This window comes from Poecile atricapillus, chromosome 16 (genome assembly GCF_030490865.1).
Source record: "Poecile atricapillus isolate bPoeAtr1 chromosome 16, bPoeAtr1.hap1, whole genome shotgun sequence".
Lineage (NCBI taxonomy): Eukaryota > Metazoa > Chordata > Aves > Passeriformes > Paridae > Poecile > Poecile atricapillus.
The window spans coordinates 3,232,941-3,250,965 of record NC_081264.1 but is presented as its reverse complement, the minus strand read 5'-3'; the positions used below and the strand labels follow the sequence as shown (position 1 = coordinate 3,250,965).

The following is an 18,025-nucleotide window of genomic DNA, read 5'->3' as shown; positions in this document are numbered from 1 at the left end:
TGACAGACCTTGAACACGGGGACGGGTGATGAAGTCCCCTGTTTAACAGGAAGCATAAATCCATAATTAGCAGATTTTGATGATTTTTTTTTTTCCTCTGGTTATAAAGTTTCTCAGCTGCTTTAAATAATTCCAGTAATACCCATAGAACTGGGCTGCTTTTGAGCAGTGGAGGCTCAGCTCCAACAGAGATCCATGGAAGTACATGTGCATAAAGGGTAAATGAGTTACATGGGAGGTGATGCTCTGCAGGAAATTTGTCACAGACCTGCGAGCCCTGGTGTGGTACTGCTGGACTCCTTCATTAACTTCTCCCTAATGCACACCTTCCTGCTCCTGCTAATTGTACAATCACAGATGCTCTGAGTACACAACAGCGATCTCTGTTTGCAAAAACATTGCTTCTGAAAAGAACGCTTCTTAAGGGCCTACATTATTATTCAAATTGATGCCGAGGATGATGTAAAGAAGGAAGCTGTTCAACAGCACTTCACTGATCTTTCCACAGCAACTTGTATCAGTCTCATTATGCTGTTTATACACACACACAGAGATGCCGTCCCATTGGTATTACACCGCTAATTGGAATTACTACTTTCAGAAAGAAAAAGTCAGTTTAAAGGCCAAAAGAGCGTGGTTTTGATGTGTACCACAGCATTTATTTCTTTACCGAGGTCCATTGGATTTATAATTACAAATCCATTCTAACCTGTCAAAGCATTTATCAACGTATTTAATCAATACAATACTCTTACATTGCTCTTTTGCTGTCAGGTTTCACAAATGAATACTGTCTTAACGTAATGAAAATAGACTGCATCTGGCCTAAACCCACCTGAAATGACTTCTGGGAAGGTTCCAGCCAAGGATAGAGTATCCACCTGCTTCATTCTTTCCAGCCATTCCAGTGTTTCCCTATATAGGTGTGAAATTACAGGTTTGTGGCATGTGCCAAACTGGGGACTTATTCTAGAGTTTGACTGAAATGCAACTGTGTGACCTTTACTTTGCAATAAACACAAGCCATAAATTTTGCAGATATTTGAGGAGAGGATCCTGGAAAGTAGGAACAAACAGAAAAGCTAGTGGTAGCTATGATTCTGATCCTTTGTAGATCAAAGATTCTTCTTTTTCCTTCTGTTCTTTTTTTCTGGTTTAGCAATAGGTAAGCCAAGAATGTCTGCAACAAATATCTCTGCTGTGATTTCTGCTGGAATCTCTTCTTCAGTCAAAGCTTCTGCACCTGGAGAGCAGTAACAATAACACAAGACACACAGAGGCAATGTCAAAATGGCTTTCCAGTAAAATTTATAAGCAGCAGTAAGCGAATGAAATGTTTTTAAAGATATATGACAAAGTGATGGTTTACTATCTTGATACTTGATGTGTTTATATCAGAGATTAAACCTGTCAAATCTGTGTGTCTCACCTTGCAGCAGGTCCCTGACTCAGAGGAGTCATGGGACAACTTTTACACTTGGTCGATTTGATGTGATTTAGGATCCTGAGGGATCCAGGGATTTCAAAGTTCCCTTCGGGAGCAGCACCTTTGCTGCATGGTGCTCATTGCCAGTGACCCTAAACAGATGCTGTTCCAAACTGGTGGGGACTGGGACATGAATTGTACAAAAATGCAGTTCCAATTACAATGGGCAATTAAATACAGCCGTTTGGCTCAAATCAATGCTATAATTTGCTGCTCCAGACTGGTGTGGACTGGGACATAAATTGCAGACAAATGCGGTCGTTACCAACAGCTCTGTTACAATGGGCACTGCAGCCTGGGTGAAACCAGCACTGGGATTTCCCTGTGTGTTTCTAATTTCAGTTCCAGCCAGCAGATAAACAGCAATGTAATCTTGTCAGGCCCCAGTTATAGTTCATTGTCCATTTATTTTTAGATACACCCCTGCAATTGCTGCGTGGATAAAGGACAGTCTGTAGCTCTGTGACTATTTTTGCAATCCCATCTGAGCAGTTTTGAGAGCTTTCGGCCTAACAGGGTAAATGGGTTTGAAATTTAAATTATTCCATTTGGGAATTGAAACAATCCTGCTTCTGTTCTGTGTGGAATGCTAATCCTGTACCTGTGGCATCGCCGGTGTCCAGTTCAGATCCTCCTTCCCTGGGTCTCCTGCCCAGCAGGGTGGTCAGACACTCAGCCAGCTCGTCCTCTGTCATCTGCTCCCCTGTACAAAACAGAGCACCAGCCTGTGGGTTATGGGGTTGAGAGCACAAAACCTCAAAAGAAACACAAATTAAACTGAGCAGGATGGTTCAAAAGAGGATCTGGCTTCTCTGAGATAGACACATATACAGGGACAACTGAAACACGTTATATTAACGCAGGAAAATGTTGATTCTAAGGAAAACTGCTCTTCCTTATAGCATTTTGGGGGGAAAATGCCAATCAAAGGGAGAAATTCTGATGCAAGCAGCTCTTCAAGCAACATTGCAGTAGCAGGGGCTCGAGCTTCTATTCCCACTGGAGAATTCCTGGCACAGACCACAGTCCATGAAGCCATTTTCATGCAGAGGAAGAGAAAGGTGGAGAAAAGTCCTGATTTAGTATCTTGAAATAACATGGACATAGCACTTGTTCCCAGTTAGTGGTTAGCTCATGCCCTGGAGCATGAGGTTATAGATCTGTTATGAAACTGTTCTATCTGATGTACCTATTTATGGATGTTCACACCATCTGTATAAATAGCTAACCTTTCTCACACTGGTTGAATCTGTGGTTTCCAAGGATCCTTGTGGCAAGGAGCCTTGCCAAGTGATGTACTGAGTAAACCAGCATTTCCCTTTACCTTTTTTAATGCTCAGCTGCACTTTTACACCAGAAGACAATAGAAGTTTGTTATTAGCACTCTATGGCACTGGCCACAGGCATATTAACACCTACATTTATGGTGCTCTCCCTGATTCAGCTCCACTAAATCATCCCATCTTTTCAGTCTTTCGCACAGATTCAGCCCTGGACCAATTTCATCTCCCCTTTCTTGTCTTTTATCAGTTTTATATTACTTTTCCAGAGCCTGTGTGACTCTAACAAGGAATAGCAATTCAGATAAGGGCACACTGGGAAAAGGATACGTTTTGCCAAGATCCATACTTATCATTTAACAGCTGAGATACCTCAGGCCAGCAGAGATTTCCAGGGCAGTAAAAGAAGCACAGCTGGGACAAGACATGTGATTATTCAATTTAAAATCTTAAGGCAGGTGGCTCCTCATGCCTGCCCTGGTTACCACGTTATCATTCCAGAATAATTTCTTGCTGCAGGGAAAACGTTCTGAAATTGCAGGCAGAACTAGCAAGCATAGAACTTATATTAGAAACAAAATAACTCACCTCTGCTCTGAAGCAGGAACAGGAAGTCTCCTCTGTCAATAACTTTGTCTCCCTTCTTGTTATCATAACCAAGAACCTGAAATGCTCGTTGTATGGTTTTCATTGGCAAGCCAAATGCAGGTCGATGATTTATATAAAGTTTGATAAAATCCCCTAAATTGATTTTTGTAACTTCTTCTCCGGTATCCGCATATTTGCTGAATTTTACTTCATTTATCATTTCTTCAATCTAAAGATCAAGACAAGGCAGATTGTTACATGGTTTTATTTTGAAGAGCATTGGGCCAGTTTGCAATCCATGAACACCAATGTCCCTGAACCGTGCATGTGTTGGTGCCATGGGTGCCGTGACCACATCCCAGGAGGAAGCGATGGGAATGGCCAACAGTTACACACCTGCTGACATGACAATAACAAGTAAAGATGGGGGTTACACACACACACTCATTTTGGATTTCCTCTCTTGTGACAGGCACTCAGTGACCCTGCAGCTGTTACCGGCACCTTTGGCACAGCTGTGTCTCCACTCTGGGACAGTAGGCAGGCAAACCACAAACCAGTAAACACACCATCCTTGCTCTGGAAGCACACACACGAGGGTCCCAACAGAACCAGGCTGCACATCCTGACTGGATAAGAAACCTTATCTTCCCCTGCTCTTCCTCGTGTCTAGGGCAGTTCAAGCACTGCAGAAGCCAAATCTGAAATGGGGCTGACACTCTGCGCTGCTGGATCCCTCACTCTCCTCTCAGACAAAGAGGCAAGCACTGGCTGTGCTGGATACCAGTGGTTTTCCTGAAGTCTGGTGCTGTGAGTCAGCCCAGTTGGCAGCTGTGCAGATGTGTGTCCAAAAGGCAGCATCTGCTCCATGCCTTCATTGTACTTGCAGCCCCTTCAGAGATACACGGGCAGCAGAGAGACGCCGGGAGAGTTCCCGGTGCCAACACGTACCAGGCCTGCTGCTCCCCGGGAAGGGAAGCTGATGCAAGATCTCCCCAGGGAGGACTTTGCATTCAGCCTTGGGTCTTTGTCCTTGTGTCACAAGTTTTTCCACTGAATGAAGCCCAGGGAAGAGGGAAATCTAAGCCTTATATTTTTCCTGTAGCGAATGTCACGCCAAGCAGGAACAGTCATTTTCACTCGGCTCTGGCTGATCTGGGATTAGGTTTTATATCAACCCCACTGAACTACAAAAGAAAAACACCAATTCCCAAAAGCTTTGCTAGTCAGCCCAAGCTGCCTTTTCTCCCTCCTGCTTTTCTTTTATTAAAACACTCTAGAGAGAGATGAACCTTCACTTTGGATTTATTACTGATTGTAGGTTGCCTGGTTTCACAACAGCTCAGCACCTCTGTTTCCATGCCTGAAAAGCTGTTTATATTTTAATTTGGGGAAGTGTAGGGTATTATCAGTTATTTTTCCAAAGACATTTCCCAAGGGAGTATGTTCTCTGTGTCCCCAAGAGGCAAAAATGTAATAACCCAAGGAAAAGATCTAACACAGTATGAAGAGATAACACCTCAACTTGACACCAGCATGAAGCAGCCCCAGATCAGACAAACATTTGCTGATTGTGGGGACTCCAAAGCGAGTCACTTTGGTGGCAGCTGTGGCAAAGGTGCTGCCTCCCATCTGGTGGCTCTCCTGGCAGAGCATCCCTGGGCAGATGGGGTGGCACAGACTCACAGCAGTGCCTCAGCAGCCTGTGGGTTGCTGTGCCATGGCAGAGATGAACACAATCTCCCCTGCAGAAAGGCTGAGGGAGTGCAGTGATGCACCTCTTCCCTTGGGAGAGCCTCTCCTGCAGCAACAGGCTGGAGCTGGTGCTCAGAGGCTGTTATTCAAATCTCCTTGCTTCAGATTCAGTCATGCCAGGTGACACATTACAAATGAGGTTTGTATACAGTACAAACAGGAGAAACAGCAACACAAAGGGGAAGAAGCAGCACCCTTATTAAATCAGTTCTCTCTGCTGTAAAATCTTGACCCTGAGGTTGCCTTGTTGAACAATTCCGAGCTGTCAGGCTCTAGGTTTGCTCAGCCTTCCTCTGCAGTTTCCCAACTTGCTAGCAAGGAAACTTTTTTAAGAATTTTCTGCCAGATTCTGACCACTGTATTGATGCAGACCAGATAAAAATACGTTGAAAGCCAATAAGTATATCCCAGAGCCACCCAGCATGGCAATGGTCAGAATCTGGCCCTTAGAACACTTGGGAAGTGCAATCAGTCTTGTTCTTTCTTTTTTTAATAACAACAATAAAAACAGCTGACCAACCTCTTCCTCTGATGGATAAAATCCTATTGCTCTCATTACAGAAGGAATTTCCTCCAAGGGAATATGTGTTGACACCTGTCTTTTCTCCAGTGTTTCGATACCTTGGTTGCACAGCTGTACGTAGTAAAAATAGTCCTCCAGTTCCTGCCAGGGATTCAAATAAACACCGCAAATTTCAGTTACCAACAGGCACAGAAGATAAGGCTCCTTTTAGGGTTTACTAACAGCCATATCAATGAGATTGCTGTTAAAGGCGAGCTGGACAACACATAAAGAAATGTCAGGCCTGTATAAATTAAACTCTAACCAGATGTGGCCAGACAGTGTTCACAGTGAGCATAATTACCCTGAAGAATTTGCCTTCTCTGCCGCCATCCAGGAGGTTGTAGAATGGGATCAAGTCCTCCCCGCCCAGGAAAAAAGCAGCATCCAAGGCACTGGCAGAAGTGGAGGAAAGAAGGTACAGGAAGGATTCATGTGAGGAGAGCTTTCACAGTTCCCTTTCTAGTCATTGTTCACAGATACTTTGAGTAAATAAAATCTCTGGGCCTCAGAATTCAGGAAAGAAAAGCACTGCCTTGAACCTTGCGCTATTTTATCATCAGCTGCACTTCTACAGCATATTTCATACCCAGGTTTTACATACAATAGCACAGTGTGGGAATTAATTATTACTGAATGGTTCTCTTGTTTAGTGGAATGAGTACAGGGCTGGGAGCCAGGAGCTTTTCCATGGACTTGAACTTGGTGTCTGGCATTTGGCTTTTCTGCTTCCTTATAGAGACATTGAGGGAGATGAATTAGCTAGATCAGCATTTTGAACATGCAGAGAAGGCTGGGGCTTGGTGTTTGCAATAAACCACACAACTCCCTGTTCCTTGATCCAACACATTTTTCCCCAATAACTCAGTGCAATCCATTACCCGACTTCCTTCGCCGTGGCGGGCGACGGAGTTGCAGGTGCAGTTTGCATTAAACTGAAAGCGCCGGAGTAGCCACCTCTTTGTTTCAATTTCATAGGCAGTTGGAGCCAAAAGAATCCCTTTGGCTTGTGCAGATGTAAAAAGAAACCAAGCCTGGAAGTGCAATCATGGCATAGCACTGCCACATAATACCCCACGCCTGGCAGCCAGGCTGCAGCTTTCACACACACCTCTGTAGTGCTGCTTCTGTTCTGTAGTGCTTGCTTTTTTGCAAGCTTCATGCTTTTTTCATAATTAAGTTATTTGGGTATTAAACACAGTGGAGATTCACAAGATGCCAGAAGCAGCAATAAAATGATAATTAGCTCATCAAAAACTTTGCTCCAAAAACAAATTACATAGAAATTCAATGTTGCCTGGACTCTGGCCAACCATTATAAAGAAGGATCATTTATATTCTATTGCCTTCCTTAAAATGTCGCTTATCCTGACCCCCGACTGTTTAAGCCACACAAAGTGGAAAAGAAAATAAATAAATCCATTGCTTTCCCACCCAGGTTTCCTTTGTTCTGGCACATGAAGGTGAGCTAGCTTGGCACTCGTTGGGCTTTCCTCAGAGTGAATGGTACCTGCAAAATGCGTTCCTTGCAGGACCAGCATATGTCTTAACCACAAAGCCTTGGTCCTAGGAACATGAGGGGCAGTGGTGTTTCCCAGGTGCACACCAAATGGCAAACATGGGAGCAAGGGCTAAAAGCCAGTTCCCATGGAGTTATTTCCCAGAAACCAGGAGACAGTGCTCTGTGCTAAGAGGGTGTTGTGCAGGATTTGAAAAAAAAACAACCTTGAAACAGCACAGGCTGAGGGAGATCATGCCACACTATCCTAACTCTGCCATGGACTAAGCTCCCTTTCCAGCTCCTGAAGTGTGAAGGAGTTCCATGGTGGCCTGGCAGTTTTCATGCCATTCACAGCTGCCTTGCTCTGTTTCCATGTACAAATGTATCTACTGGGCACCTGCAGCTGTGAGGGAAGACCCTGTGCACCAAACATGTATTGCATTGAGCAGCTTTGGTCCTTGACATGCCAAGAAACGAAAACATCTATCCTGCCTTTGCTGTGTTACCCTCCTGTCATGTGGGAGCACGTCTGGCACCACTGCCCAAGGGATCTGGCAGAGGGAAACCTGCAGAGATGGCGTAAGAAACCTGGCAGGATTCATCACTGATGCTCTGAGCCAGAGCCTGGAGATCCTCCTCTGTTAAAGCAGCCTTCACTCTTCAACCACCCCATTTACTGCAGGCCTTTTTTTTCATGTAAGCAAAGCTTTACAGGATTAAGGTGGCTTGTCCTAAATACAGTCCTCAAACACAGGGGATTTCCCAGCAATTTCCTATCCCATTTGGAGAGCAGACACTTTTGTATCAGCAGCTGCCCTGTGTGTTCTTCCTGCAGCCAGTACTGCTCCTCTGGTCCCTGCCTAACCCTGACAATCTCCCATCACACTGGCCAGGCCCTCACAAAGATCACAAAATCCTCTGCCCAACTTCTTACCATGTGGGCACCATTTACCATGCTGGAGTATTGTTTAGGCCACCCCTGTGAGATTTGCTGGCTTAATCCCTCTTACATCACAGAGAGGGGAACAAAACCCCCCAAAATATGTCCCTCCTGTTTGAGCTGCCACCCCACCCAATGGGTCAACCAAGCAGCCGTGGAAAGCAGTAACAAGATTCCCTTTCCTGCCATAACTCACTGTAGGTTGACTTTCCATTTCATAAAAGTGCGGTCCTTCCCCCCAGCTGTAAAGATGTAACGCCCATCATGGGAGATGGCAAAGTCAGAGGCACCATCTGGGTGGCAAATGAAGGCTGAGGACTTGTGGGGGTTGCCATCCACAGGCAGCATCTGCAAGCCCACCTGTAAGGGAAAAGGAGTCTGGGAGGGCTGGGGGTCCCAGTGGTGCAGTGCCACATTCTCTTCCCCAGGAGCTTGCTCAGCTCTCAGGCAGGACCAGCCTACACGTGGTTTCATCTCCAATGAAATTCCCAAGGGACCAGCAGCTCTGCAGGTGGGGCTCCATACCTTGTCCTTTGTAATGTATACCAGGTAGTGTTGCTGGGGGTCCGCAGAACTTGTCCTAGGGAGGATTTGTATCTTCTCCAAGGGGGAGCCATAGGTTGGTCCCAAAAGGGTCTTTCTAAAGGCAAACAATGTATTTATCCACTCTAGGCCACTCAAAATGCTTTTCCCCTCTGAACAGCTGTTGTGTGGAAGGATGGGTAGATATGGGAGGTGTGTAGAGGCTTTGTGCTACTTGCTGAGAGAACAGGATAGGACAGGCTAGAAGGGACAACACTGAGGCTCAGAAATTAATTTAGTGCTCAGGAATTATTATGCTGTGCTCATGTGGACTGTGGTCTCTTTATCTGATGTCTAACTGCTACATCTCAGATCCAACATACTGAGCAGACCAAGATCTCCCTGCAGTCACAGCCTCGCTAAATGACACATTAGTGAACAGTAGAGTGGGCACAGGAACGGAGTGAACTGAGGGCTCTAGAGCCACTGAGAACCAGTGTGGTGGCTCATTAGACCAAGGAGAACACAGGGTCAGGAGAAGGCTCCCAGGCAGTGGCAGGCCTGAATCAATCCTCTACCTGCACATTTTGGTCGTCGTGTTGTAGAGCTTCATTTTGTAGCAGTTGTTGGCAGTGAGGAAGAAGGACTCAGTGCTAAGCTGTGGGTACCAGGTCAAGCACAGGGGCACAGCAGCCTGCTCCAGCCTGTCCCTGTGTGTGACCACCAAGTGATCCTTGATGCTGCTGTTCAGGTCATATTCAACCTGGAGGGAAGACAAAGAAACACAGCAGCTCCCCTGTGGTCTGCCCTGCACCCTTGACCTTGTGGATTCACTGGATTTGCACCTCTGGGAGAAGCCACAATAGGAGAGCCTCAGCACCAAGACCAGGCTGAGAAACAACCCCCAGCAATGGAGCTGGTGTGGAGAGGGTTGGGAGCCATGGAACCAGACATGGAGTCTCCTTTGATGGCCTTGTTCAGCCCCTTTAACCACAAATCTTCACTGTCCTTTAAACTTTTGAATCAACGCACCAGCTGCTGGTCCTCCCCGAGGCTCAGGAGCCTGGGCTCGTTGCTGTTTGAGTGGACTCCAAAGAGGATGCTCCGGATGGGTTTGTAGTGGGAATGCAGCCCTGCCAGGTGTTCCCAGCATCTGCTCCCATTCTGCAGGACTCTCTTGTAAACAGTCACTGAATAATTCTCATCCTGCAACAACAGCACAAAGGTCAACGAGGGGAATCTTTGTACAGTTCATCACCAGTTGCTAAAACTTCTGAGCCAAACTGCTTCAAGGCTGCCTCCCTCAATACTTCTACACTGAGACATGGGATTGAGGGAGCATCCCCCTCCAAGAGCACCAGCCAGGAGGAAATCCCTGCTCCAGCCCTTTCTTCAGATGGATGGAGAGTTAAGACTTGTCGCTGAAGTTAGGGACGGGGCAGCGCTAGCAGCGGGTCTGTGGAGCCGCTGTGACTGGTGACGTTTTTACAGAGTGACTCTTCAGGCCAAGAAAAGCATTTCGGAGTCAGGAAGCCCCAGGGGAGGAACAGCCCTCTGCCCTGCTCGCTCTGCATTTCAGAGTCACCAAGCCCCAGGGGAGGAACAGCCCTCTGCCCTGCTCGCTCTGTGCCTCGCAGGATAGCCAGCAATTCCCAGTCCCTCCCAAAGCTGCCCCCGCGAGCAGCGCATGTAAATCACCGAGCGGAAAAAACAAGCTTACAGCAGTTGCGAGGTACTTGGAATCGTGAGAGAAGCTGATGTGAGTCACGGGACCTTGTGAAAACTGGAATTCCTCGCAGATGGACTGAAGGGAAATTGCATCAAGGATGTGAATGCTTCCATCAGTAAAACCAGCAGCCAGAAAATGACCTGGAAAGCAGACCAGAAACCTCTCACAACACCATCACCTCCCAGGAACGCCAATGCTTGGCACGTGGGGATGTCACAGGGCTGGGATACCTTCAGGATCATAGGATAAGCACTGGATGCCAGCCTCAGTGAATATCCTGCTAACGAGGTACTGGGTCTGCTTGTATTCCCACACCTTCAGCAGCCCACAGTGACTCCCCACAGCCACGAGTGGCTCCTGCGGGTGGCAGGCAATGGCATTCACAGCTTTCTTTGCCTCTTTCATGATTGTTTCAAAGTTTGTGCTGTCTGTTGCAACATGGAACATGGTTGCATCAGAGGTTGAAAGGATAAAGTTCCTGTTTAGCGTGAGAGAAACAGAATTCGATGAATCAGACCAACTGGCTCATGTCCCTCCAAGCTATATTACACATCAGTCTCTTTTTGGCAAGTCAATTGGACAATCACTTCTATTTTGTGATACACAGTATGCAAACGCTCCTTGACCTGGAAGGCACTTTGTATTCATGACCTGGGAAATGGCCATGGGAAGACACTGGAGCCAGTTCCATTTTCTACTTGGCTGGGCAAGCCAGAAGATAAATGACATCTGGGGGGGCTCCTGCCATTTTCAAGTCACTGGTGTTTGAGATGGACAAATGAGCAATTTGAGATACTCTGGGTTTTTCAGGTGTCTCCACACCACTGTTGTCAGTGGCTCCATGTTGACTGTGCTGCCATGGCCAAGGTCAGAGGACAGTTTCAGTCCCTGTTTGCTCACTCGGCCACGCTGACCAGCACAGCAGAGAGGTTTCACTGTGTGACTGGTGATGTGTGAAGCAGACAGCTGGATAATTATTCATCTTACAGCACAAACATGTACAGTTTTAGTCTGCCTGACTGAGAATCTGAACCCAGTAAAAGGGACAAGAGAGGACCACACAGAAATCCCAGACTGGTTTGAGTAGGAAGGGACCTTAAAGATCATTCTGTTTCAACACTTTTCACTAGGTCTGGTTACTCCAAGCCCCATCCAACCTGGCCTTGAACAATTCCAGACATGGGACAACCACAGCTTTTCTGGGCAGCCTGTGCCAGGATGTCACCAACCTCACAGTGAGGAGTTTCTGCCTATATCCCATCTAACCCTGGCCTCTGCCAATTTTAAGCCATACTCCCCTTGTCCTGTCACTCCATACCCTTTTCCAAAGTCTCTCTCCAGCTGTTTTGGAGCCCTTGAGGCACTGGAAGGTACTATAGGGTCTCCTTGGAGCCCTTTCCAGGCTGAGTCTAGGAGCTGCACAGACAAGTGGGGAAGCACAACCTCTTTGCCAGCTGTTCCATCACAGGCACCAGTTTATGCCCATCTGGCCCAGGCACTGCTGGACTCTGCACCCTTTGCTTGCCTTAGCTGGGCTCTCCAACCATTCCTAATCCCACCTGCCTCTGGGATGAGCTCAGGCCTTCCCCTTTGGTTTTCTGCCTTTTGTGCTGCCCAGAGCAGCTGCAGCGACCCAGGAAGAGGGATGAGACCAAGAGGGAAACCAAACCATCCCCCAGGACACTGCTCTGGGCTGGAGAGGAATCTGTCCCACATGTCTCTTTGGAAAACACCCATGGCTAAGAGCAGACATTGCCAGGAAAGCCTTAACAGGAGTGACAGACGTGGTTTGCAGGCTGGATGGAGCCACACAACAGCTTCATCTGGCCTGCAGACTCCCTATAAATCCTCAGGCACAGCCACGTCACACAGAGGGACAGATAGGGGCTGGTGACCACTTGGTGTGGTACAACCCTGCGCTGGTGCCACAGCCCCGATTAGTTTGCCAAGCCATGATGAAATCCAACTGGATATAGCCATCCCTGGGAGGGGTTTAAGGGAGGATTAAGGGGCCCAGTCAGAGCTGGAGGCTTGGCATTAGCACTGCCTGGTGTGCCAGGTACGTGACAGAGAAGCTGATCATCACCATGCCTGCACTAACGCCGTGTCTGTGCCAAGGCATCACCTCGAGCTCAGTCTGGGATGTGCTGGAGCCCACCCACACTCCCTCCCTGTCCTGCCTCCCTCTCCTGCCCAGGAGCCTGGGCACAGGGTTGAATCCTCCTCCAGACCAGGCAGGAGCTCATGGAGCAGCTCTCACTGACCACCTCCCCAGCTTTCAGCTGCAAAGCAAACACAGGAGAAGACCTGGGTTTGTAAAGAGACACTCACCTGGTGAGAAAGGGCTGGCTGCTGCCTGGGAGGGCACTGGGGGGATCACGAAGGATTGTGGAGAAGGAGATGGACTGGATGGGACCCACTTTGTCGTGACTGTAGATGGTGAGGAGCCGCAGCTGCCCATCGTAGAATTTAACCTGCCCTTTCACATCACCTGTGACTATACAGCTGCAGGGAAGGGAAAGATTAACCAACACACTGACAATTCCCAAATATTTCTTGGAGAGTATCCCTGGGTGGAAGCAAATCTCTTCCCCATTTCTCTGCACAAGCACGCAAGCAGAGCCCTGCCCAGATGTGCAGGAGAAAGCCAGGGCTGTGCAGAAACCAGCTGCTGTGCTGTGACCCTGCTGTGTCCCTGCCGTGTCCCCAAGGCTGTCGCGGCGTTTGGTGGCTGTCTGCTCCCTCTGCTGGTAGCAACCTGGAGGCTGAGCCACTGAGTTACCCCAGCAGAGCTGGCTGGCATCGCATCACCACGACTTTTCAACTTCATTTCCACCCCCAGGCAAATCCACTGCTGGAAAATTACTCAAAACCAGCAGCACTTTCCTGCATGAGTGACCATACTGCCGAGTGACTTAAAACTCCAACATTATCTCTGCCACTGCTACAGCTGAAGTACCTGAGGACTGTACCCACAGCTACTGAAAAGGGCTGTCCTGTTACCTCTCCAGCACTTTGAGCACGGTAAGACTCTCCTTCTGCATTGACACCACTTTGGTGGCTGTTATTCCGTGGGGTTTGGCCGGCAGTTCCTCGGGGAGAGTGCGGGGATTGTCCATGTCCCACACCACCAGCTTCCCGGCCGAGGTGCCCGTCAGAACTTGGGTGTTGTTAGAATGGAAAACTGACTGGCTGAACTGTCCCACCAGGCACTTGAAGGTCTGTGGAGACAGCAGCCAAACTGTGTTTTTATCCCAGAGCTGGGTCTGCCCTTCTCAAGCAGAGAGGTTTCTGCTTGGTCCTCATGACATTCCCTTCCTGACCCATGGCAGGACAAGAGACGAGAGCCCCAGGAGAAAATGCAGTGGGGCACCTTGGAGAGAGCCCTGCTTGAGCTCAGCTTGGGCAAACGTGGCTTGTCCCTGTCCGAGGGGGACAGGCTGGGGCTATGGTCACTGTTTTTGCTTAAGGGGATGGGGATGGACAGTGCTGCTGCCAGCAGGAAAGCCAAGAGGGGACATGCTGTGGTCCCTCTCTGCTGTGCTCACCTGGTTGCTCAGGAATGGTGCCCCGTACTGCAAACCAGAATCATCCTGGGGAAAGAAGATAAAACATCCAGGACAGGGATTCTGGAACTGAGCTCTGCAGTGCCAGCATGTCCGCTCCCCACCATCTGGGCACTGGCCCTGCACTTTGGTGACCAAAGCAGGGCTCCTGGGGCAGAAAGGCTCCAAGGTCTTCCAGGGAGCTCAAAACATCCTCTCCTTCCACCTGCTTCTTTCTAAAAGCTGCTGAATGGCACAAGGTCCATGGGAAAGCAGGAGTGGGAGAGGTGAAGAGCATCTCTGCCACACCTGGGCCTGACCACTGTGGGAGAGGAAGGAGTCCAGACCACTTTTGGATCTTGTAAGGGCAGGGAGCAGGGAAGGGACAGATCTACAGAGTGTGATCACAGTTGTGGACAGACACCTGGCCCCTGAGCCCCCCCTGCCACCTCCTTTCTGGCACCAGAAACACAACTTCCTATGTCTCTACTTACCCACAGGTAAAATATCATCTGGGTTTTGCTGTTACTGACAAACTCATGGGGATTCTGAGGGTTAAAAATTACATAATCCTGAAATTCAAAAAGAGTTGCATTAGTACCAAGCTGAGCAATGGTTTCTGTTTATTCTTCCATCCAAAACCTCTGCTTTTATCCAAAACCACCTCACCAGCTGCACTGAACTGAAAACAGAGGACACCCCATGCCTGTCAGGTACCAGAGGAATAGGGATGACCCCTTGGGATGCTCTGCTGCATCAGGGTGCCCCAGGGATGGGGTGTGATCCTACCTCCCATCCCCAGCAGCCCTGTGCTGGATGGGGGCATGGGGGTACAGAGGGGTGAGGATGGGGCTGCCCAGTCCCCTCTGCCCCCCTTGGCCGTGGTCACTCACCTGATTCCCAAACTCAGGCTTCAGCTGCATGCTGCATATGGCTTTCTCTGTGGGCAAAGTCCATTTCCAAACACAAACTTTCTGGAAGAGAAGGGAAGAAAAATCCAAGGAACACTTGTGGCTTTCTGAGAGGTTGGGTTAGCCAGGTAAATCCCATTCCCCAGCCACTGCAGGGGCTGGTGTGGCCTAAAAGACTGGAGCAGGGTAAAACTCAGCACAGCCTGGCAGAAAAAGCTTAATTTCAGGAAATACTGCTAGAAATTGCTTAGATGAAAGTGATTAAGTCAGAAGCTTTTATCTCAAATTAAGACCCATTTTTTTTCCAACTCTGCAGCATTCATTTTAATGAAACCCAGGTCTGTCTTCTTAATAGCTCAGCAAAAACAATTCTGCAAACCTGTTCCCTCTCTCTCCTGCTCTCCCCATCTGAAATCCCACCTTCCCTGTGCTGCACTGCAAAAAACTTCCAGGTGCCTATCCTGCAAAGCTGTCAAAGAGGAGATATTCTCTTCACCTGCACAGCACCAGCACTGATGGTCACCAAATACTTGGCGTCCTGGGAAATGGCAATGGCACAGACGCCGTCCTCAGAATGACTCTCGAAGATGGTGCGCACGGGGACCCTACGGAGCAGAGATCCCATGGGTGCTCCTGGCTGCACAGGGGGTTCAGGGTGGTCACTTGGCACAGTCTGTGCCACAACCCACCCACCCTGGTCTGTGTGGAAGAAGGCACGGAGGGAGGGAGGCTGCAAACACTGCAGGAGGCTGGTGTTCAGTGTCCCCTCCATCCCTTCCTCCCAAGTAAATGGCACTGGGAAACAACTCACCAGGGATCTTTGAGGATTCTACAGCATGGAGATGTGATGTGCTTAGTCTGGGGGAGCCCAGCCCCATCTCAGTGTCCCGTGGATGTGGGTGATACAAGGATGATAAAGGACTTGGTTTGGTTTTGGTTCCTTTGCTGCTTTTTAGTCTGTCCATGTGTACTCCCATTTTACTCTCAGCTGAGACTACAGTCGGTCCTGAGTGATTTACTGGACACAGGGGATTTCCAAAAGAGGAGGTTCCTGGGAGCTTACCCAGAGTAGGAGTCCCACACGATGATCAGAGCATCTGGCCCTTGGTCGGCAGTCGCAACCCAGCGCTTGTCTTCACTCACACACAGGCAGGAGATGACATTTGTGTGGCCCTGGGGGAGGGAAGCAGCAAAGTGCCTTGGAGACTGCAAACCTGGGGCTGTTTTGTTCAGACCTTTAGTATGGGCTGCTCCTGGATTTGGTTATAGGTGATCCCTGAGCACAGGGCACCAGAAAGAGAGATGGAGGGAGGAGGTTCAGGAGGAGGAGGAGGAAGGAGGTGCTTGGCTGTGTGCCAGACCTGCAGGTGGAACTGCTTGTTCTGCAGGATATCATGGATGACCACTGTGTGGGAGGAGACGTACAGGAGCACCCGGTCCTCCCCGTCCATCAGGCTGTGCACAGCCAGGCTGCTGTTGTAGCCAAACACCCAGGACAGGTCCTGCAGGGAAGAGGCAGCTCCTGGCTCTCAGCAGCCGGGACAAAAAAGGCACATGAGGTCTGTGGGGTGATGGAAGAGAGCAGGGCAGGAGTGCTGGGTGGACCATCCCAGTGGCACTGTGCCCATTGGTACTCACAAGGGGGTGAAGGCTGCTGTCCCTGTTCTTCCCGAACAGCATCCCTGGCATGGCTCCCCACACCAAGCTGGCAGAGCCTTTGTGCTGTGTGTGCTTCTCCCTGTAGCCTGAGAGAGGGCTGGAGATCGTTCCCTTGGACTCAGACACTGCTGGGGGTGGTTCAGGGGGTCCAGCACCCTCCGGACATGATGTCCCAGCACTGCCTTTCCCCAGGGTGCCCTGGCTCCCAGCCCAGGTGCTGGGCAGGGTGTCTGAGATCCCCAGACCTAAAGGAGATGACCGGGGACACAATGGTGACTCTTCGGTATCCTCTGGTGCTCCATTCTTCTCCCTGGCCGCAGCAAGGGGATCCTTGAAAAGGAAGAGAGGTTTTGGTGAATGCTGACTCCTGGGCTGGTCTGAATGGGGATTGCCCTGTGGCTACCAGGAATGAACCCCAGCATATCTCAGATCCCCGGGGCTCTGTTTCCAATAGGAACTGCCCCAGACCCTGTCTCAAACAGGACTTTCCATGGCGCTGCCCTCACCTCCTCAGGCTGCACATCCATCTCCTCAGCTGTCTGTCTGTCCTGGGACATCTCCCCGGGCTCACTGCTTGGTGCTGCTCTTCCCTCAGGGGGTTACTCCAGTGTAAATTCGCATGGACCATCCATCCACACCTTCACCCTCCTCCGAGGGAGCTGGGGTGTGGAGATCCTCTGAAACACTTCCCCACACACACTCTCCCAGGTTTGGCTGAACAACAACCTGGAACTGGGCACAGCAGGAGGAAAGGGCACCTGTGAAGCTGGGAAATGAGTCCCAGAGCCTCTTCTCAGCTCCAGTAACATTCCCACACTGAGCACAAACAAGCCCAGTGCAGCGGTAATTCCAGCTGAGCCCCCCCCGGTCTGCCCGCACACCGCGCCCGGCGTGGAAATTTCTCTTTTGGATGGGGTTTTGTCTCAGTCCCTGTGAGCACAGAGCTGCTCCTGGTGGCAGCTGCTTCATCTCCGCCTTCAAGGGTCTGGACTTGAGCCAGCACCAAAACCTTGTGCACAGAAAACTTTCATGGGAGGGGAAAGAGGCCCTGGGAAAAGCCCTCCCCGGGCCCCGGCAGGCGGGACGGGAGCTCGGGAACGGCCGCGGCCGTCGGGCCTCACCGGGCTCACACGGAGCCGTTCCCAAAACCCCTCCAGGCTTCGGTGCCTCCTGCTGTCCCGAGGGACCCCCCGGAGACCCTCCCGAGGACCCCCCCGCTCACCGACACAGCGATCCCCGCGTCTCTCTGCCTCTGCGACCGCCGTTCCCAGGCAACGGCTGCACCGGCAGCGCCACCGGCTGCACCGGGAAACGCCGGGAGAGACGGGGGGGAACCCTCATCCTCACCGGCTGCACCGGGAAACGCCGGGAGAGACGGGGGGGAACCCTCCTCATCCTCACCGGCTGCACCGGGAAACGCCGGCAGAGACGGGGGGGAACCCTCCTCATCCTCACCGGCTGCACCGGGAAACGCCGGGAGAGGCCGAGAGAACTTCCTCGTCCCAACCGGCTGCCAGAAGAGGCAGCGCTGCCCCCCCGCCCAAAGC

General features: G+C 50.0%; 1 protein-coding gene across 1 annotated transcript; it reads right to left on the bottom strand.

The window, feature by feature from the left end:
* Nucleotides 1–642: 642 nt before the first annotated feature.
* On the bottom strand, nt 643–17,651 carry CFAP251 (cilia and flagella associated protein 251). Its single transcript, XM_058851463.1, is given in 22 exon segments — nt 643–1,124; nt 1,127–1,243; nt 2,088–2,189; nt 3,355–3,583; nt 5,630–5,773; nt 5,976–6,066; nt 8,309–8,472; nt 8,638–8,752; nt 9,213–9,397; nt 9,667–9,840; nt 10,355–10,503; nt 10,594–10,841; nt 12,695–12,868; nt 13,367–13,584; nt 13,912–13,956; nt 14,403–14,480; nt 14,802–14,882; nt 15,316–15,424; nt 15,883–15,992; nt 16,181–16,321; nt 16,458–16,808; nt 16,985–17,651. Coding segments are annotated over 22 exon segments (3,108 nt in total). The 5' UTR covers nt 17,036–17,651; the 3' UTR covers nt 643–1,092.
* Nucleotides 17,652–18,025: the final 374 nt, after the last annotated feature.